Source organism: Streptopelia decaocto (genome assembly GCF_964273445.1).
Source record: "Streptopelia decaocto genome assembly, chromosome: 6".
NCBI classification, from domain to species: Eukaryota; Metazoa; Chordata; class Aves; order Columbiformes; family Columbidae; genus Streptopelia; species Streptopelia decaocto.
The window spans coordinates 17,885,816-17,908,997 of record NC_138660.1 but is presented as its reverse complement, the minus strand read 5'-3'; the positions used below and the strand labels follow the sequence as shown (position 1 = coordinate 17,908,997).

Genomic DNA, 23,182 nt, shown 5'->3' with positions numbered 1-23,182 from the left:
CTGAAACTTTATCTAAACTGTGAAAAGGACCTGTTGTCCTGGGATGGAAGCCTTGTCAGTCCAGTTCAGACTGAGATTCGGGGAGGTCAGAGTCATTGCAACTGAAGGGTGTTAGGAAAACAGAAGGGGTGAGAGAAAACATTTTTGGGATTTGAACGATATATAACTGGATGGAACTGCATCACTTGGAAGAACAGACTTTTGGTTTTTATCTCCTCTTGTCTTGAGTAATGTTCTGTGTTCTGTATTGCTTTGCTTGTTATCCTTTAGATAGGAGAAAGTCTAAAAATTTGTCTTTTACTGAGATGTTAATTACAATTGACAAAATCTTGCTGTCATAAACCATAAGCTGTTTTCCTACTGAATGAGGTATTATGTGTTTTTCAACCTGCAGGAAACGTTGCTTTCCTTTGTTCATTATCTCCTGCAAGATGATGAGTTCTAATCAGGAGGAGGTCACTTTGGGCGCTTTTCTCCAGTATATTGAAGATATGGGGATGAAGGCCTATGATGGCTTGGTTATACAGAATGCATCAGACATTGCTCGAGAGAATGATCGCATGAGGAATGAAACAAACCTGGCTTACTTGAAAGAAAAGAGTGAAAAACGCCGAAAACAAGAAGAAGCAATAAAACGGTAAATATTTTTATAAAATATAAGTGGTCTGGCAAAGTGAATGAGCGGTGAGGGGCTCAGTTCCAATACAGTAAATGTGTTAGACCAGTTGAATTCTAAGCAGCTTGCTGGTGAAAGCAATACAGACCATTGGCCCATGTGAGGCTGCTAATTGCATGTGTTTACATGGTGTAGGCACAATACTGAATGGTTCTGCCTCCTGCAATGGAAGAGAGTATTCCCATCCAAATGTACTTTGTTTAGGCTCATGTGGCATCGTCAGCAGGTGTGATTCATAACAAAAAGTTTAGGTGTTTGGAATAGGAGATATTGATCTAGTGGTAAATAAGTCCTTATCCACTCAGTGCTTTTAAATGGACAACGTGTGCTCTGTGTGAATATAGGTTTTTGTGGGGGCTCTTACAATACAGGAACAGCCTTACAGGTCAAAATAGACTCTCTTTCAGTTGATGTTTTAAATCTGATAAATTTTCAAGGCTCTCTAATTGCTGCCTAAGGTTTTACAAAAAGAAGCCTGATATTTGTTATTTTCTCACCATTCTGCATGCTCTGAAGTCAGTAAAAATATTGTAATCATTTAAAGGAAAATGCATCAAACCCCCTGATGGGCAGAACCCCATAATGGCTCTTCTTGAACAATTCCATTGATTTTAATTGACAGTTAATGAGAGGAGCACTCACATGACCTGGCCTCTTGTGCCAATGGATAGCAATGAAATTTCTGCACCCGCTTTGAGAAGAAAAGAAGGTTGAATGGGAGAGACAAGTATTTATTATATACACATTTACATATTAAAAAAATTGCATTTTCTCAAAGAGAGGGACAAATTGTGTAATACAGGTAAATCATCCATCCAAATGCTAAACTTTTATATGCAAATGGAGGGCTTGAGCACAAACTGATAGGAGGTCCTTTGATTTATTATTATTATTTTTTTTTTTTTTTCCCCCAGCATGAATCTTCTGCATTTCAGTTTAAATTATTAGATGTTATGCTGTGTCTTGGGTACTGTACATCCAGGTATAACAGACATGCTGTGCTGTGAATGTTCCAGCAACGCCTCAGTAGTCTGGTAATTTTGATGGAATGTTAAAATGGAAAAAAAAGCAGTGCACACAGTTTGACAGTGGAGAAAGAAGCAGCAACGTAAGGCAAAATTATGGCTGCTTTACATTCCAGGACTGTCACTGTTTATATTTCTGGACTGTCAGTCATTTGGTTGGGGGGATAAGCATGTGAAGTTAAGGTAGATAATGAGAGCCCATGCAAAGTGTATTTTGGTACCTCCTGGACTAGAATCTTGTCAACTCAACTTTTAGGTGCTCTTTAGTGGGATTCAAACTATCAGAGTCAAAGGCATAGGCTGCTTATAGCAGGAGCTATACTATGCGCCCCTTCATGAGAGAAAATGTTTTTCCTTGCAGCAAATTAATGCAGGAGGGTGTTTTTTTGTTTGTTTTGATTTATGCTAAATACACATCTGGTTTCATTCTTACTGTCTTTTAGTGTTCATTTCTCTCTTTTGATTACTGAATAGCTACATAAACTGCAAAATTTCCAAGAGGAAAGGGGAGGGAGACTCACCTCAAAATATGTCATAATATGATAGAGAGGGAAGTTATTTTTTAGTTACATTAGGCAGAGGAAGGATTTGAATCCCTCTCATCTGCAAAGTGAGCACATATAACAGCATTAGTCAATAAATTGCTGTTTAGAGTAGAGAGATGAAGAGTACTTACATTGCTGGGTCTTCCCAACTGAGGGAAAGAACTAAACAAATTTGCAAATATTTTGAATTTACTGAAACTTCATTATTTCATTAATTTAGAATTGGTTGGAAAAATTAATTCCCTTGTCCTTGTGGCAACTTCTTCTTTTGATGATAACCTATGTTAAACTGTCAATGTATAGAGATGTATTTAGAACATGGGTTTCAGAATTGACAGCTAATTAGGCTGTGCTCTGGCTATCCTGTAAAGTGATCACAAAGGTCACTGAGTGTCAGAACAGGTTTTGTTATTAATAAGTTTCTTGAGGCATGAGAGAGTAAGTTGTGGACCTACCTGATTCTTTACAGTCTACTAGCCAACCTTCTCTACCTAACTCGAATGGTGGTAACAGTATTTCCTGCTCTGTGGTTGGTTTATGTGGTTTTATTTATTGATCTGGGCAAAGTGATTTGATGAAGAGCTCTGGATAAGTGCAGAGGGTTTAGGGCTGAGCCAAACCATGAAATTCTTGCTCATGCTAAACTGAGAACAGAGCTCTTCTCCCCAGGTGCAGAGTCAGAAGACACAAGGAAGATTACCAGCAATGTAGTGGCTTTATCAAAGGACAGGATGTATATGTATGTGGATTGGAGGCATCAACAGTTCTTGAATATAGTGCTCTTCTGTGGGAAGCCATGTTTGCAGCGGTCCCCTCTACCCCCTCCCCACTTGGCTTGTCTCAGTAACATTGAGGTGGTCAATGATATCCATCTGAGGAAACAAAGTAGGAAAAACACCTTAGAACATCCTGGAAAATGCAGTGGGTCTTTTTCTTTTTCCTGAGTAAATGTGGAGAGGGAAAAGGAGATATTTGTGATCAACCTTTGACTAGGAAAACTAAAAGCAATGGCAGACTGAGGGAGAACATCTGATTTGAGTAAAGGAAGCATGATGTCTGAAGTCACTTAGGGTGATTGTAATAGAGTCTGCTCCCTGTGGTAACCTCCAGAAATTCATCCATGACCATGTTGTGTGTTGAAACACAGCAGTCAGGAAACGTAAAGTAGGATTATTGAGTTCTTCTTTGTTCTGTACTGCTTTCCTTATGTCTTTACCTTATTTTGGTGGGTATTTATATTATCTCTAATTCCTGATAGCCTGGCCTAGATAGCAAGTGGTGCACATGTGCAGTGATAACAGTGCTGCCAGTCTGGAGACTACCAACAGCTGAAAACAATCTCCCTAGCAACAAGGGAGCAATCCCCTGCCATTAACTGCAGGTAGATTTTAAGCAGGAGAGGGGGTTCAAGCAAACACTCCTTGTGCTTGTGGGAATCATAATAAAGCATCTCTAAGTCTTTGGCACCTCCTGAAAATTGCCTAATAGTCTGGTTGATGAATTTTTGAGAAGCTATTCAATTTTCATGTTCAGATGGTCTCTTTTAGAAAAAGGCTGATCATGTATGTTAACAACATAGTAATGAGTAATTTATTATCTAATAAAGTGGTGTTATTCACACATAATACTATTCGGAAGCAGCTGTTATTTACCTAAATCATCTAATAACTATGCTGAATGACTTAAAAGTTTATTGAAATCCATTAGTCTGAGCAGTTTGGAAACAAGATGTGAAAAATGACCTAAAAAAAAAAAGCTGTTTGATTGTACATTTTGCCTTCCTAAGGATACATTGTGTTGCATTTTTTTCAGTGGCATTGATGTACCTTCAGTGTGATTGCTGTCTCATCGTGTGTGGTTCATATAGGTTAATTGTGGGGAAAAAAGGTATAGATCTATTGTACATTGCAGGGGGTACGACACATCATATTGGATTGAGGAAAAAAAAAAGGCAACTAGTCTTTGTCTGTTCTTGCTGGGCTGAGTCAGCTGATCTGAATTTCTGACCTAATTTTAGTATGGTATTTAGCGATCGTGCAGAGAAAATAAGGTTAATGTGCTGATCTGTAGCTGAGAGTAAGTCACAATAAATATGTTCGTATATATATTTTGTACCTAATTTTTAGACCTTTTTTCTTCCATCTTTTATTTGTGTGATCTCCCTACTTGATCACTGTCTGCTCAGGTGGCTGTGTCCAGACCAAGAAAACACACTGGCATATTGCCCACAGAGCTTATAAATTGTAAATGAAGTTATGAAGCAGTATCATTTTCACTGGCAATAAAGTTGCAGTACTGAGATGTACATTTGCCATGATAAAATATCTTCTGCAAGCAGTGTTTCTGGGAACAGAAGGTAGATCTGCTTCAGCGGTTAGGGGTGCCAGGAAAAAGGTGAGTATTTTGAATTTACATAGGGCATCTGTTAGAATGAGCAGTTGTTTTCTGATTCATCCATAATTGAAATCAATATATTTAGATACTTTATATCTGTTATGCATAGTCTTGTGGGGATGCTTCATCAGTGCTTTTTTTAACTGTATAAATATAAAATCTTGGTAAGAAACAAATAATGAACCCTCCTCCTCTTCTGAATGCTGAGACATGCTGCATTAATCATAGGGAGTGGCTGGAGTTGGATATATATGCTTTCAGACTTTTGGCTTCTAGTTGTTAGGCATCATTCAAGCTATTGTTTCTGTTGGGGAAGTTGTTGTTTTGTGACACTCTGACTGCTCTGGTGTAAAGCTGATGGTGTTAGTGGGCATGAATTTCTACCTGCCAAATCCTGGTCTCAGCCATCAAAATATTTATTTCTACTCCTAATGGTTTCCCTTAGTTGTAGCTCACTCCCAGCACCTAAATCCCTCTGTGGAAAGCCTTGTTTCTGCTTGTGGAGGGAAGTACCCAGACAGATGCTGTCAAGAGGAGGAGCTTTCAGGAGCACAGTTCTGTGCTAAAGCCAGCAGAAATGGGCCAGCCAGCCAGTGGCAGAGTTAAGCTCTTGTAATAAAGAAGAAATTGTGATGAACAGCTGTCATCCTAACCTCTCCTTCCTTTGGCAAATCAAATATTGAAGACTAACCCATCGGCAAAAGTAAGATTATATTTTTTTCTCTTGCTCTATTTTTTTTTTTAAGGTTGTGAAAGTAATTGAATTTAGGTCTTATCTGTCTGTGGTTTTCTGTAGTTCCTGTCCTTAGGTTCCTTCAGGAACAAGGCATAAGTTATGTGTCCTTCAGCTAAAAGTTAAATGTTATCAAGCGTCGGTGACAGCAAGCAAATATAAAAATATTTCTATGTATGGGATTATTCACTGCCAAAAGCTCCGTTCAGCTGAGGAAAAAGTGTGTAATCTTAAAGTATATGGACATGCTGAGGTGTTTCTAGCAAAAGATTTCTACCAGAATCAATAATAATCTAAGGAAAAGAATTTCATTTTGAACTTGCTGTGTCTTCAAATCAGAAAAATACTTTAGGTAAAAGAATCCTTAAAGTACTCTTTCTTCTTTTTCTGAATGTTTGTCTGTAGTTGAAATTTTGCGTAGTGAACTACAGATTTCTAAATCTGCAGGAATACTTATGCTTGCTAGATTACCATATGCTTACAGCCAGACCTCAAGAAAAAAGTGAAATAATTGCAATAAATATTTCAGATCATGGTGAGGGGCTCAGCTGAAATACCTGCAAGCACATTGTTTAGATGTTATAAATTATAAGCTTCTGAACCTATTGTTATTGGTTTGGTTTGTTGGTGTGAGGGGTTTTGTGGGGCTTTTTGTGTTTGGTGGTTGTTTTGTCTTTAATTCAAATCTGAGTTCACTTAGTACTGTAATTTTTTGATATGCGGTCAGTGGTATGTGCTCCTTTAATCAAAGGATATGTGTTACGAGGAAGCTTAACTGTGGCACCGGTTCTTTTCTTTATTTTCTTCCTGGACATGTTGCATACTCATTTCATGCTAGATTAAATTATTGCTGTGATGCTACCTTTATGTGGAAGTGGCTGATGAAGTGTTTAGTATGATTTTGAAACCTTTTTCTCATGAAAATAATGTAGGGTCTTTTTTGAAGTTGCGTTGATATAGTAAGAATAGCATTGATAGTTTGATAGCTTTTTTTTCATCAAGAGTAAGTAAAATGGTTGTGCAGTCAGTGACCTCCAAATGTATTTCTGTTGCATTTATAAGTAAACAGATGTGATGATCTAGCCAACAAATCCTCCCTTCCAAATGCTCATATCCATATGGTGGCCTGTATTATTGCCACACAAAATAAACAACAGACACAATGCAAACTATATTATATTGCTGTTGCTGTTATTCTGAGAAGTTTTATTTTAGGACAGGCATGTAACAAATGTCAATTAAAATTTATCATAGAAGCCAGTAGCCTGCTTGTTAATCCCAAGTACCAAGGAAATAAAGCAGAAATCGTTATCAATTTGGTATCTAAATCTTGGTGGTATTTTCAATAAATTTTCTAAGATTTTTAGGACTCCTGCCTACAACTTTTACTCTTTTTTGGGAAAGTTACATGATCTCTTCCCCTTCTTCATTCCACAAATTGTTCAGACATATACTGGCCCACTGTGTAGCTGGGTACGTTTTTGCTCAGCATTCATTTGCTATATTTAAAAGCATAATTAGAAGTGTGAGGTCGTAGAGAGCCCATAGGACTTTTAAAGGATTTACAGACCCCTTTTCTTCATGTAAAAATCCAGTCCAAGTGTCTCCGTGCTATCAGTATTTGCAGGCGATCTGGTCACCTGTGTAAAGGAGGGAACTGGCCTTGCTCCAGTTCCATTTGGGCGGGTGTTCACACACAGGCTGGTGCCTCCTTGCCAGACTGAGTCATTCTGGGGGTGATGTGCTGTACCCCTGGCAGATGCTCCTTGGCACACCGTTGCTGGAAGGTGCTGAGGGCATATGGATCTCCAGTTTTCAGTCATTCCTTCCCATCCCATTTTTATTTCTAGTTTTCTTCTCATTATCTTTCTTACTCTTTAAGTATAGGGTGGGGACCATAATTTTAATTTGGTAGTTAAAATTAACCAGCAGTACCTCTAACCATAAAGCCCCCCTTAACAAGACAGAGGTGCTGGGGAAGTAGATGTGCACAGCCCTCTAGGGTTCTGGTGGTGCTGCTGTTTCTAGTGAGAAGTTTGCATTTGCTTGGAAAATGTCTTGCAGTATATTATGAAATTGCATAGTCTAGAGCAGAAACATAAAAAACTGTTACTGTGAAGACTGGATTAAAAAAGAAGGAAGACTGTTTTGAAGCATACCCAGGTAGGGTCTTTATAACTAATCTAGGCTGGACTTCATTAATGGAGAAATATATACAGTTAAACAGCACCATTAATATGCCACATAACATTAAAGTCTAGCTCAGGACTGCTGGCAAAATTGAAGCATCAATCTGTTCTGGTTCAAGGCTTCCAGTAACCCAAAAGTACTCCATGCTGAAGTTCACTGACACCTGACAAATGTCGTAATTGCCTGTGAGCTGAATTAAGAACTCCTATTACAACCTGAAGGACAGATACCTGTACAGAAGACATGCAGAAAGTAGTGTCATGACCAATAAGTAGAAAAATTGCAGCTAGCCATGCTCTTAGATGTGCACACATGCAGGTTCAGCCACATGCACTTAGGAATTTCTGCCAAAACTGTCAGTAATACACACTGGGAACACACAGCACCAGCCTGAGAACCCAGCAAAACTGAAGATCTATGTAATAGAGTAATGTGAGTGAATATTTCTGTGGCTTTAGGAAAATCCATTGTTTAACAATACCTGTTCATAAAGTTGAAGAAAAACAACCCAGTGCATTGCTCTTTCCAGGGCCATCAATCACAGCTGTATTTTGCTGCCATTAATAATAAAGATTACTTCATGCCCCACCCAGCTGGCATTTGTTGCCTGTGCATGTTCTCCTCCTCAGCACCCTTCTGACAGGCTATGTATGCTTTTGTTTATTCATTCATTTTCTTCCATGGGAAAGCACATACATAGTATGGTGGTTGATAACTTGATCAGGATGTTTGTTTTCTTAGTCTAAAGAAGAGAATCAGTTGCTGGGTGTGCCCCTGAGAGCAAAGAATGTCAGTACAGAGCACCTCTGTGACAGAAGCATCTGGTGACGGGCTTCTTCTTGCCACATTATGCTAGATCAGTGGCTTAAAAATTGTATGAAAATAGGAATGTGCATATGGACTGATTAGATTTTTATGTGATTAGATTAAAATGGGAGTAAGGACAGATTAGAGAAGAAGTGGGTTGCAGAGACATTACTAGCTGAAGGTTTTATAGTTAGATTCTCCTTTTATTCTTCCTCCTGGCTTTCCACTCTATTTTGACTTATAATCCTAAGTGAAGTCAGTTTAAAAATATATTAAAAAAAAAATCAACGGAAAAATGCACGCAGTGTGTCGTGTGTCCTCAGCATAGAGCCTTTATCAACAGTACAGAGCCAACCCCATCTCCTGCGCAGAGAGGCCGTGGAGGAGCTGGGGGTCACTCCTCAGCTCTGGGGCAGCCACACTCGGCCGTGCGCTGGCGGTGCCAGTTGCTGCTGCGGGCGAATGCTGCAGCTCCACACATGAGCTGCTGGGAGCCTGCCCGTGAGCACAGCGAGCTGGTTTGGTCCTACAGAAGCAGTCATAAGTTTAATTTTTATTTTATTTTATTTTATTTTTTTTAATTGCACAGTACCCAAGGACCCCAAATGGAAATTAGATTCCTCTGAAACACTAACCCAGTGTACAAACGCAGCACAAAGCTCACAGCATGAGCTGAAATTGCACCCAACAGGTGACTAAAGGGGCAGCTGAAGAGTTAGAGGACTGCTCATTTCCTTTCCTATATGAGTACAGCAAAGAATAAACTGAAGTGTATAGCCAGTGGCTGTGATTAATTACATGCAGCAGTACTCTCTGAAAGCTAGAGAGAAATGAACGCTTCCAGTAGACTCCGGCAGATGCTTCTGGAATGTGTCAAGATTGAGAGGACCACAGCCAGCTAAAACCCACAGAAATATTCCTGCCAACAAGCGTGTTACTTGACAAAATTGTAACATTTTTGAAATATCAAAAATGAGAGTAACTGCAGGGCTTACCATAAATTAATAAGATTTACCTGAGTTTAATCCATTTCTCCTTTTGGTGGATTATAGAGGGCGTATCTCACCAGTAGATCCCCTGCTAGCCGAGGGCACTTTAGTTATTAAGTTGAGATCACATGTTAGGAGCCATTAACTGAATTGCTTTGTACAGCCTTTCCCTGAATGCTAGGGCAAATGCAGTATTTCATACCCTTAGCTAATTTCATGCTGTAATTTAATTTCTGGAACATACTTTTAATTGAATCTTTAAAGACAAAAGGAAACCGCTGAGTCCTTTAGTGTTGCGAAAGAGATTGTTTAAAAACGTAGCCCATCTAGAGAATAATCTTCTATAATTAAACATAAAGTTTGTTTTGCTTCTCTGCATGCAGTTATGGAGAAGCAAGTTCCTGCTGCCTGCAGAAAGCTCAGGGCTGAGAGAGGGGTATTGGGAAATGTGAGAAGTTATTTATCTTATGCTCAGCTTTGTAACTCTGACATGAGACAATCCTGCAGCCCTCCACAATGTGCAAGTCTGAGTAAGTGAAAAAAAGAGAGGCTAATTTAAAAAGTAGTCTGCTCACACCAAAATCACAGTAGTAGGAGCTCTGACTAGTGATCTCCTTTTTCTGATTTTTGGTAATGAGAAGAACCTGAGAGAGATGTCAGCAATTTTGTAATAAACAAAACCCAGTAGCACACAAAAAAAAAATCAGTTATTTGAAACTGTATCAAATGTTTTAGTGGTTAGGATTTTATATTCTTCCATAAGCAGAGAGACACAAGGTAGTTTCAGTAAAAATCCATATAATCTGTTATGCAATTTTGTTATGGAGAAACATCTTGGTTGGATCAGTAGTGATGCAGGTCTTCAATTTTATGGACATTCAATTAAAAATAATTACAATCAATGCTAAATGCAGCCCACTAATGGAGAAGAAATCCTGGAGCATTGCTTTGTGTTTTAGTGTTCGATTCTTTCAAATCAGCAAGTGATTTACAATGGAAATTTTCCCTCTTACTGCTATTGGAGGAAAAACCTGTGATACACTGTGGAAGTGAGATGTGGATGGGAACGTGAAGAATCTAAGTGGAGTAAGAAGCATAACGTTAAAAAAAGAAAAGGATCTGAAATAAACCCATGAAGCCCCAACACAGTCTTTTCTAAGAAAGGGAAAGAACAAAAGGAGCACCTTGTTATTCACATGCCAGGAGAGCTCTGCATTTTCACGTGCCTCATGGTGGCCATAATTGCAGCAGGAATGGTGCTGTAGGTTTTGAGACCAGCCCCATGAAGTGTGGTTGGTAATCAGCATAGGTGTGGAGGGAATCTGTTCGGCTTTTAACTCAAGCTTAATTATCACTGGGTTTTCTTGCTGGAAAGAAACACTGAGAGAATCTATTGTCCTTTCAATGCAATTTATCTCATTCAAGCACTTCTATGAAAAGTATGGAGACAAAGGGCTAAATTTTATTAAAAATTCCCATTGCATTGAGGTCTGCTTGCTTTTATGTAATTGCTCAGAGGCTTGGGTACTCACTGTTTATGCTTAGGCTCTCTGTAATGTTTTGCTTGAAGGTTGGTTGTTCCTTAGTATCAGAAATTATCTCAGGACTTTGATATCTTTTGTCTTGGAGTAGCAGCATATGTGAAAATCACCTGAACATATGTTAAATGCTGAAGGTATGTGAAGGGTCTTTGGACATTTCATGGTAGATCCTCCACAGTGAGGTTCCTAAAAGTGCAGGAACAGTGTGCCTAGCTAGAACTGACCTCAGTCAAGTAAAACAGTCTTATGGCCACCCCTCCAGGTACAGAATCACCTCTTTAAACCTGGCTTTGGGTTACAAGTAGCTCCAGCCATATCCTGTTACCGAGTTAGGAACAGCAGCCCACACAGTCTTCATCAGCCTGTTGTATTAACAAGCTGCTTAATTTTGGCACCAGATGTTAAAACTGATCAGATGTTTCTACTTCAGTGTCAGGAACATCTTTCACAGGAATCTCTGGTGTTGACTGTCAGTCTGTCGGTTACCACATAAAAAAAAAGCGATGACTGAATTTTAAAGTTGATTTGATGTGGTTTTTGTTATTTCACTGGAATGGTCATCCTCCATTCCTCTCTCTACCAGCTATATCTGTGTTTTGAGGGTTGAAACAGAAATATAATTTTCTGTGTATTTAAATGGAAGTATATACTGAAATTCATGTACTGTAATATATGGCAAATATACAGCTGCTTTCAAAGTCTCAACTGATAACATTTGTGTTATGTGGCTATTGTTTTGAGATTAAGAGTTTTTATCAGCATATTACAAATACCATTTAACAGATCATATAAATTGTTTCAGGTTTACATCCAAACTGCTAGGCTAAGTAAAGCACAGGGTTTTTTTTTTCCTAGGAAATCATATTCCTGCATTGTTAATCTGAATTCAGCTACGTCTGTGATGAAGCAGATGAAGAACCGCATATGGACTTGCCATGGCAACCCCTGTATCACGTGGCACATGTGCTAGTTCAGCCAAAGAGCTTCATGGCTTATTAAACAGGCAGGAACAGCCCCAGCACACACGGCCCCAGCGCACACCCCCGTGCCTTGTGGCTGCTCGGACTCTGCAACGTTTTAAAGGGAAACTGTATTTGAGCATCATAGTGTTTTCATCAGCATCATGTTGCCGGAGTTCCTTCTTCCCCTCTTGAATTGTGCAGAGGTTTTTTTGGTGGGTGGTTGTTGTTGTGGTGGTGGTGTTTGTTTTTTGTTTTTAATGCATGAAGGTTGTCAAGACTCTTATAGGTATTCTGGTTTTGTTTTTTTTTTTTCATTTTGGGGAAAAAAAACAACTATGTGTGAAGACAAAGTAGTGGAGTGGTTTTGTTTGTTGCAGTGGTTTTTGGTTAGTTGGTTTTGTTTGGTTGGGTTTTTTATGTTGTTGTTGTTGGGTTTTTTTCATTGTTGTTTGTTTTTTTTTTTTAATTTTATTTTTAATTAGAAGTTAAGGGGCTCTTTGCAGTTGGGTGAAAAATATACTGCTTTTTTAGACACATTTTCTGCACTCACCTCCTGTGGCCTTTTACTATATTTCAGGAGAATAAATGAGGACAGAAGGAAAAAAGAAACAATCAAAACCCATTAGTCCTTTCCAATATCGACAAAGTATTCCCAAAATATTTGCCTGGAAACACCTTTGCCCCTTAACACACTTCCTCCCAGACCTGTTGATGAAGAGGACAATGAACTCTAACTCCTTACCCAGTAAAATTGTGACCTGACACAAGTTTTTACTAACTTTACTTGTTTAAGGGAAGTTACGTGTGGCACTTGATTAGCAAACCTGAGGGGCTGCCACCTCCAGGGAATGAGTGGTGGTGAGCAAAGAGAAGAGGTGGGGCTGGGGTTGAACAAGTATGTCTGTCCACACCCTCAGTATATCTGTCTGCATCTCAGCATCCCTAGAGGACAGGGGTGCCATCCCTGCTGCTGGTGCTGTCCCTGCTGCCCACTGGCACCCTTCTTAAGGAGATGCACACTTGTCTACTGAGAGAGGGGCTGCTGGAAAACTGATCCTTTACCAAAACAGCACACGCTGGAAAGGAATCCCTTTCCTGTTCTGTTTGCCTTTCCTCTATCAGATGCCTGACTGAAGTGGTATGGTTTTTTAGTTTCTCATCTAGTTGGAACCTGAGGTTTTTGTGGCAAGCACTTCATTTGAGCCCAAATACTTCACCAAGTGCCTGACTGAAAAAAAGAACAATGCAGCAACAAAGCATTGTGAAAATAATTAGTAATTACCCCCCGTAAAACAAAGTTATTTAGTCTCCTATGGCTGCTACGGAGATGCAATTTATCAAGAATTATAGCAAGACCAACTCTCAAGTACATGTGATGAAATTAATCATTTTTGTGACTTATCGTGTTGCTTTCAAACTCAAGGAAAATCTATTTTCAATGTTTGATTCCAGTCCACCAGATTTTCATCTTCATTTCCCAAGTAATCAGTCAAGGTGCAAATACTTATAATTAAAGGCAGTCAGTGAGAGACTGCTGGTTCCTTGTATTCTGTTTCAGATGAGTTTGTTTGGTTACCATTTCAGAGATGTTCCATGATAGGGGAACAATAACCTGCTTTGGGAATTAATTTAGAGAGGTACTTGTACGTGAATTTACCATTAAAAGGAGAAGCAATATTGTGTTGGTTATTAGGGACAAAGGAAAGGTGCTTTCTTCTGAAGTGTGTATATGTGCATCTCTGACAGCGATTGTACAAGAATTCTAATGCAAAATCAGCATTTGAGTAAGGAGACATTTTAAGATGGTGTGTAATAAAAGAGTCTTTTGGCAGGAATGAGGTATTTTAAGTTACCGTTTTAATTGTATTTTATGACTACTGATTTTTCAACATTTTCAACTACTTCATTATTAATATCTGCTCTGATATTCTTAAGAGTGAAACAGAATTTAGAGATAATTTCTTTCCTAGGAATGCACTGAACAAAGGCCCTGCCCATTCCACTGAAATGTAGTGAAGATTTTGACAAGCTCTCCTAGCTGGCTGCTGCTGCTGCTGCGGAGTTCCAGGCCTGCAGGAGCAGGGCAGTGACAGCAATATTTCCCCTTCTGTGTGCAAAGAACTGGCTTTTTAGATTTTTTTCATGCCTGCAAGTGAGATCGCATTTTCAAAAGAGATTACCAAATTCAAATCTCTTCTGAAAAACAGACCAAAATCTCTCATCTATTCCAGAATTTCACATTTCATTTCTTCTGTTAAATAATCATGCATCTTGCTATCTAAAGGATGGTATTTAAACCACAGGTTTCTATATTGTGTTTGTTTGCAGTTATAGCAGTGGAAAAGGCTATTTAGGCTCATGACAAAATATTTTGACTAGCCTTCATACTTATTCATTTGTTTGTCCTCAGTGTATGTTTATTGTGAACTGTCTTCCCAAGAGATTATAAACAAGACGGCAGCTTTCACTAGCTGATCTTTGCTGTCATTTAATGGTGGGCTAATCCAGGAGATTCTGTACAAAAGGGGTTTGTCAGACTGGGTCTAAAATTTGTGGAAATAATGTCATTAGCAGAATACATCAGGAAAAAAAGGCCAATAACTTCACTGCAAGACAGTTAAGGTTGCTAAGAGACAGAATGTAATTATTTGCCAATTTGTTTACCATTCCCAAACACTTGGAAGGGCGAGAGCTGTGGACTCTACTGAATTCTAAGCTATGCACAAAATAAGCTGAATGCATTTTGTTGTCAAATGCAGTTTAAAGAAGGGCATTTGAAAATGACCCGAGAGCCTCAAGTTTGACCTGTGTTATGGGTTTTTTTCTAAATGTATAAAACTGGTTATTTTCATTTCCTTATCATTCCTGACATCTACATACGTTGCATGTATTTTAACTGATAATACAGAAGATGTGAAAAAAATTAAATACATAGAAACATATGATTTTTCTAGTAAAAGACTTTCTTGAAAATGATACATTCTTTAACAGTAGCAACGTTCAGTGTTCCTGTATTATGATTCCATTATTGATGTATGCTGATGTTAATGTAAGGTTGACCAGCATGATTCCTTGACTCATTTTGTGTTTCTTTCTCTAAAATGTTTTGTGTTGTGCTTGCACTTTGAGATAAGTACTGCGATTTATTTTGGGTGCAAACTAAGTTTGTGTCGCAATGAGGTTTACATTTCTCTGTGTCACTGTGGCTATTATGTAGACAATATAGGATTTATGCCATCCTAAGCTATTCATTTTCTTGGTTTTAAGAGCATGCATCGGTAAATTAGTACAGGCAGTAAAAAGAGAGAAGCAGAGGTTTCTCCCTCTGTTTTTAGGATGGTAAAATCTTCCATTGCTTTTACGTTAATGGAAATAAAGATTCCTTTTTAGCTAATGTGAAAAACTAGCTGTAAAATTGAAGAACTCACCACAATACTGAAGGAATAAGCACTTCTGACTAGCCTAACAGTAAACTCAGGTCTGAATTGGGATTTAAGCAGTAGCTCTGACATTGTAGTGCTATAGTATGTCCATACAGGTGCATTACTGTTTTGCGGGACATTGCTCTGGGGAGGCTGGGGCAGACAGCTGTCCTGGAGTGTGGGCTTTGGCTTCTGCACCGTGCCCCAGCAAGAGCTGTGAATCCTTCCATGCACTGAAGTTCATCAGGACAGACAAAAGTAGCTGTTTTCACCAAGCTTCAGCATAGCTGAGCTGCAGGTCGCCTCCCCAGAAAAATTGACACAGAAACACTGGACCTGCCAAGCCCTTTTTATTTGTAAGTGCAGGTAACCCCTCACCTCCTAGAAACCTCTTTGGGGAAGCATGCCAGAGTTTTAGGGAGATGATATCAGCCCCTCAGTGTCACTCTAGCTCATTCTCTGATCCTCGTGGCTGCAAAAGGAGTGTTGGTTAAGTGCTGATGAAATGAATCTTTTGAAGACTGCACCAGAAACAACAGAGCTGCCGGCACACTCGCCTCTTTCACAGATTATCATCCTTTTAACTTCCATTGGTAGCAATCCAAGAGTGCAAGTCAGCATTGGGTAGCCAAAGGAGTAAGTCCCACTTGTCCTATTAAAACTAACACCTGCTGACGCTTCTGGAAAGCTATCTCCTAGGCCACAGGAGCACAGCAAGGGCTTTCTGGTGGTCACTTCTTTCCTCTTTGGGGTCCCAGTGATCTGCTGTTGGTGCCCATGTGTAACACAGACCAAATGGCATGCTGCCTTGAGAAAAAGAGGCTGAGCCTCTGCCAGTGAATGGCAGAGGGCAAAGCTGTGTCACTGGGTGATCTATAGACTGCAACACCACCACCCATGTGTTGTGTCTAATGCAGAAAGCCCTAAGAGTAAGGGGATACCATTCCATGAAGGCGGTTGCTGCCACACTGAACATGTAGTCAGGGGAAAAAAAAAAATCTGTCATTTAAATAATATTCCTCTATATGTTTCCCTGTCCGGATGCACAATTGTCAAGATGAAAAAGAATCAAATCTGAACCCTTTGCCCCTCTTTGAACAGCAATATTAATCTCCTAACTTCATTTTCATTTTTCAGAATAATTTTGGGATGTTTTTAAGAGTAAATATAATGCAGTGGCAAAAGGCAGAAAGGGGGGTTGGTTGTTTTCAACCTTTTTGGCCCCTTTCATGCAAATGAGGGGGAGGAAAAGTTTTTTTCAGTCTTTTTCTTTCATGGCAAGGTCATCAGAACTGCATATTTATAGTAGACCTCATATTATGAAGTGCTTTGTTAAATATCGGGATAAACACTCTGGTGACATTGCTGGCACTCTGAATAAAGTGATGCTATGTGTACCTTTGTCATGCAGCTTTTCCTGCACTATTTCCAATTTTGCTGTCTGTAATCACTAACTCTCCACCCTCATCTTGCAGTAACATGGAGATAACATAAGTAAAATCTAAAAAAGGAACTGAATACCCTTGATACTGAATACGTTAGAATGACTGATGCAAAAGGGTCTTTCCCTTGCATGTTTTCCATTTTGAGATATTGGTGATAATCCTGCCTTTTATAATTTTATTATGAGGACCAACCATTTTAGTTGATACTTATTTGCAAAAGACACTTTTTTTTTTTTCATTATGTATGGCTGTTTACATTTTTCTTTAACTAAAGAAATGTAAATAATTGTTTCATGTACATTGGCAATTAGTTTACAGATACATGCATTAACTACCGTAGTCTAGTTCATGAAATAATACATAATTTAAGTGGTGTTTTCTTCTAGTGTGTCCCCTGGTGCTGTACACAGTCACACTAAACCTCCTACTGCAAGGTCAATTCCATATTCAAATGGCATATACTAAGTCTTCTGAGTTGGTTAAAATAAACATTACATTGCCATTACTTTTTTCAATCATTTAAAAAAATATTTAATCCTTCCTCATGTTCATTTATACCATGATGTTTTGCATTAAGACAGAATAAGATGCTTTTGCTTTTGGTGGAAAAAGCTGTCAGTGTACCTCATGATCTTTAATATGTTGGACTTTTTTTGGTAATGAGTTGTATCTGTTTGGTTTCACAAAGTTGCATGAACCTGACTGGTGCTCAAATTCAATGTGATCTGCAGAGCTGCTTTCCTGAGCTCAAGCCTTTGTGTTTACTGTACCTGACAGTCATTCTTCTGAGTACATTAAGTTTTACTGGGCAGAGCAACCAACAGCTGTTCAGTACTTGGCTTTTACTGCTCATGCAGTAGCTGGTTTGTGTATAAACAGCATCGTGGTGCCTCGTGCTCCCGAAGGCAGGACGGGGGGAGCCCAGGGGGCTGCAGAGCCTGGGAGGCAGCGGCAGGTGTGGGGAGGTGCCTTGGACGGCAGCTCTGCAGCTCAGTTCCTACCTGAGCATGAACTCAGTGCTCAGACAGAGCTTTTCTTCTCAGTGTTGCAGCCAACACCTGCATGTAGCTCCAGAAGAAAGCTTCTGTCTCCTGGTGTGGGCCTGCAGCCCCACAGGAATGAGATTTATACAAATAAGGACAGGACTTCAGGAGCTTTCTTTGGATGCTCATTAACTGTGTTTAGAACAAAAGCTGCAAATAAGTCCAGGTGTCTGTCAGAGGCTTCCAGCTTCTACTTTAACTAAGTACCTGCTACGGGAGTTGCTGGTTTTGTTATGGTTGGAACATAACTCTGCTTACAGTGCTTTTCATACACAGGTTGTGCACAGCCATCTTGACTTTGTTTAATGTGATGGCTTTCAGTGTATGGGCCTTTGAATACATCAGAGAATTCAGCTACTATGTAAAAGAAACTCAGATCTGCCTGTTGTGTAAAAGACTGGTACTCACGGAAGGTTACAGCTTGTTCAAATTCTGCTCTGTTTTGCTCTGCTGCCTGATGATGAGAACACTAGAGAATCCCACTGAGGGCAGGCAAATACCTCTTGTGCTCACCTGGTGGAGTGCTAAAATGCCAGTGCCACTTTCTTTCCATTTCAGATTCATTTGGTCTTTCTGAATGGTGTGGATTTCAAAGTAATCAATTCGTGGTATGTTGAGAGTTGCAGTTCTGGTGAGTGCAAGGTTTTACAGTGTTAACAATCACCTTTGGTTTGTGAAGTTAGGCATTTCTTGGCTTTGCAAACCACAGCCGCATTCATGAGCAGACAGTGCTCAGATTCAGCCAAGTCAGGTTTAATTTTTCATTGTATTCCAATGTAAATGCCTCCACCTATATGACCCAGGTGTTGAAGTTTTAACAGAAGGTTCCTGGATGAGCGGGATTGCCTGAACATTTGACTGTAAGTAATGTAGTGTTAGAATTTACAAGGGAATGCAAGTCTCGGTATGGTGCAGACTTGCCAGAGCTTTTGGTTTAAAAGGTTGCAATAGCCTTAGGATAGCTAAGGTGAGTGGAACTTGTTCAGAAAGGTAAGTATGAAATGATATCTTGAGAAAGAAATAAACTGCCTGCTCTTCTCTCCTTCTCCATGAAGTCAAAACATGAATCATTTTCAGTTTGACCTAAAACAAATTGCAGGTGATTTGGTCAAAATTTATTCTTTGCCTCCTCAGTTATATTGTCAGTTTAGAAGAATTTTCACTTTCTTCATTGTGATTGAGACCAGAGGATATAAAGATATTTAATCTTGCTGTTTTACCACTATAGTTTTTTAAGGCTTGGAATATTTGCTAGAACCAGTCAAATATCAGCAGAAGTAATTTGATGAATAATTTGTTTGACAAGCAGTGGCAAAGTTCCTTAGATGATTCATACTCTCCGATTGCCTCACCTAAAGCTTTGTAGTTGTTTTGCTTTCACTGCTATGTCCTCATTTGTCTCTTTGCAATACTTTCTGCTGAAAGTGATGCAAATAATTTTTCCCAGTCCTTTTCATTTTTCTCTGTCTGTGTGCATAGAAACAGTGAAACATATCCTAATCTGAGCATTTTCAAGCCTGTGGTGGCTAAGGCTTTTACGGCATGTACTCGAACCCCACTCTGGGCCCACTCATTTGAACATAGAAGGGGAACGTGAGATCCAGTTGTGCATTCTTTCAAACAAATGTCTCTTATAAGCTGATGAAGCTTTCAGGAGCTATTTGAGCTTAATCTTAAAAGTAGTCAGTTTTCTCCCACTGGAGTTGTAGAATCTCATTGCAGAGATGATGAAAAATTTAGTTTTCAGCTTAAAGCAAGTAGGTTTCTGAAGCAGAATTCTCAGTCTCTGGCATTTCCCTTTTTTATTTGTTGTTGTTATTTTCATGAAGTGCCTCAAATCAACAGGAGAGGTCTTCTCAACAAGGCATGATCTGTGACCATGCCTTGGATGGAGTTTCCACTTCTTGTAACAGCTGTGCTGCTATTCATTCAAGTCCTTCATGCCTCCTCATGAAGGAAACAATTAGAACTATTTAGTCTTTATCCTCTTCCTTGTAGATTGATGCTTTTGATATGCTTTTTGTTTCTTTTTGATGTGATTTTATGATTGATCTGTGGTCAGGTAATACTATACCCACACTGGAATAAAAAAAAAGGGTGGTCAAAAGCCCTCAAAATTTTGTAATTATAATGAAGGCTTTTATTTCTGTTCTAATTGCCTCAAGTGAACCATTTCTTGACCGTGCAATAATACTTCCTATAACAATAACCAGGTCTCAACCATTTTAGAGCACCTGTTGATTTGGTATGGTAGTTGTAAATAAAAAGCGTAAAGCATCTCTGCAGAATCTGATAGATTTGCTTCCACTTTGATTTTATTGTATTTCTACAGGGGAGAAGCCAGAAATTGATTCCAACGGCTTCCAAAAATCTGTAATCAAACCCTCTCCCACTTTTCCCAAACCTGCAATTTGTCCTGAAGCAGAGAGGTCCAACACCAGCTCTAATGCAGCTTCCTTTACTTACTGGAGTAACATTCGGGATGAACTCATTCCTGAATTTTATTTGCAATAACTCGTTGGGAAAATGCTATTTTTTCATGTCTGTATGGTCTATTTGTGGGTAGCCTGTTGAATTTTGGTGCTATTAGAGTAAGAATGCTGATGCAGGGGTCCTGATTCAGCTCATATTCATTATTCATTTGCACTCCAAATAAATAGTTCAGTACTTGCTGCTTGCTATGAACCATCATGCTGCTGAAACTGTCAGAGATTGCAGTAAGCAAAACAAAAGGTCATGAGCACTCCAGGTCTTTTAGCAATACTGCAGCAATCTTTCCTTACAATTGCATAAGCAAGCAACAAATACAGCACAACCGCATTGCCTTGCTCATCTCAGCACTGCGTGATCATTAGTAGCTTTCCACCATGTGGAGTTGTTCCACCCCAAGGGAGACGAAATCCCACCTGAGAAGTTGTTCCTTCTTCAGCTGCTGCACACGCCAGCTGTTTCACGTCTCCTTTCTCTGAAGGTGTGACAGGCTGTGAAGGAACACCGAAGTGGCTGCTGGCATCGCGTGCGATGGCTGACGGGCTCTCTGCATCCTCGTGTTCACTCAGCAAATCGAGAGCATTAAATTAAGGCAATAGCCCCGGCATGGAATTTGACAGTGATGGCGTGTTAACCCCACTGCTGGCTGTGCATTAGTGGGATTATTCATAAAATCACAATGCTTTTTGAAAGGTTGTTGCCCGATTCACCCTCAGCCACATTTTTCTTGGCTCTGTGGGGATGCTTGGCGAAAGGGGGCACTGAGAGGGGTCTTGTTCTGCCTTGTGACTGCTGTGAAAAGGACAGGGACAGGCAGTGCCTGCGATCTGCAGGGACACGGTCTTGTCACCTTCGGTGTGCCTCTGGCATTAAAGAGGAATTGGGCTAAGGACAGCAGCTTGCCCTTTTTTTTTTAATGAGCATGAAAGAAATCTTGCTGCTTACTGCAGTTTTTTTACAGCTTTCTGCAAACCTTGGGTACCATCAAAGAGAACAGGATAGCTAGGCTTTGGGTCCAATCCAGTAGGACGGTTTCTGTGTACCAGTGCCACCTACTATGTGGAAGTCTTTTCTATATACCGATAAATTACTTTCAGATTCCTTGGTTAAGCTGGGTATAAAGCAAAGTTCTCAAGAAAATAGGCAGAATTAAACATTTTAAATTTATGGTCTTGTTCATTCACTAACTGTGGTTGTTTTAGTTATTCTTTCTCTCCCAGACAACTCACTCGCAAATAATGACTGCTTTTAAAGGCACTGTGATTGGCAGGACTATTCCTAGCCTATAAAGTATTCACTGATAGGTAATTTCCACCCATATTGTCTTTGCAGACTTGGGATTGGTAGGGTAGGTGACAAACTGTCACGTTACAGCCTTTGGTAGTTAAAATATAGGATGTCATTAGTATTGGTTCTGGATAATTACTTGTTTTTTGAGCAAAGCTTTGACAGATAATATCATAGAAGGTCTCTAGAAATTTGCTTTAAAAAGGTCTTCTCATATCACAGGAAACAGAGATTGTATTTTGCAGGTAGGGCTATTTGGAAACCAGTTGGTACCATTTAATGTAAAAGATGGTTGAGTGATATGTGGAAAATGAGGTTATCTATCAGACAAATTCAGCCCGTATTTCAGTTCATAAATCTTTCATAAGCTGATTGTGACTTCCACAATGCATTCATTATTCATAAGTGCTCACTGAATAATTTGTGCAAACAAATTTCAGCCTATAGTGTACCTGTGAGTTGTTTTGTTTGTTATTCTTAGTATGTGATCATGATATTTGGTTTTATTTTCTTATTGTACACAACTTTTAAGTCAGAGAGTAGTAGATAACCTTCCCAAAGCAAATAGAATACCTTTCCTGTATGTAAAAAAGAATATTTGTCATGCTTTGCCATTGCTGTTTTTAACACAATAGCATTGGTGAGTATGTAGCTGCTTACATACTCCAGCAGAAGCCCACAAAGATGGAGTTCAGTTGGGTCTATTCTGCTTAAGAATTGTTAGTCCAAACTCCTAGTGTCATCCAGTTCTGCACAGATTCTTCTCAGAAAATGTTTTTATTCCTAATTGGCCCTCTTTTTTTTTTCTTTTTTTTTTTTCCTTCAACTGAATTTTTGGATGAGCTTCTTTGATGCTTTCCTCTTCATGAAGACTGATTCATCTCATTTCTTGAGCAGCTGGGTATTGGGGAAGGGAGAAAGGATGAGGAGTGGGATATAGTAGCAGGGAGATGAATACTAATTAAAAAAATCTCTTTGTATATTATGTTTCAAAAGTGTCCAATAAGGGGGCTTGAGCTGATGTAAATAAATCCTCAACTGTTTTTAAGGCAGACAAGAGGTTAAAGTGGTGGAAGTATGCTGTTGGCCAGAGGAACAACGTTGGAGAGATGCTTGTTTGATCTCCCCTGCCACAGGCAGCACTCCAATGGGCAAAATATTTCCAAGACAGAGCTTTGGAGAGAAGGATTTTTTTCTGTCTCTGCCACTGTTATCAAATATGACCTTAAGAAAGTCATTAAAGCTGTTTTCCTTTACTTCTCCCCTCTTTGCCTGCTTGGTCTGTTCAGACTATGAGCTACTTCCAGAAGGGACTATGTCCAGTTGTGGCTGTGCTGTAACATGCGATGGGGTCATGGTGGCACACGAGGGATGCTGGAGACAGCAGCACTGGAGGGTCCTTTCACTCAGCCTCTGTGACAGCGATGTGGTGCATCCTCTGTACCTCCTGAGCAATGCTCCTTCCATTTTTTTTTTCTTCATCATCTTAAGCTGAAAGCTGCTGACTCAGAGGCCGTTGATCATTTTAGAAGTCTCAAACTGTTTTCCTTCCTTTACGTCCTGCACTTCTTGATTTTAATAACGGAAAACCTCTAAATAAATGGAGGTAATATTCCTTAATTGGGAATTCTGA

General features: G+C 39.4%; 1 protein-coding gene across 1 annotated transcript in view; it reads left to right on the top strand.

The window, feature by feature from the left end:
- Positions 1–425: 425 nt before the first annotated feature.
- Positions 426–23,182, top strand: part of NYAP2 (neuronal tyrosine-phosphorylated phosphoinositide-3-kinase adaptor 2) — a gene marked incomplete at its 3' end in the record, with an annotated part of 127,261 nt that continues 104,504 nt past the window's right edge. Inside the window, exon 1 of the mRNA XM_082055677.1 lies at positions 426–637. Coding sequence (XP_081911803.1) covers positions 432–637 — 206 coding nt within the window. The 5' untranslated portion in view covers positions 426–431. The remainder of the gene's footprint in view (positions 638–23,182) is intronic.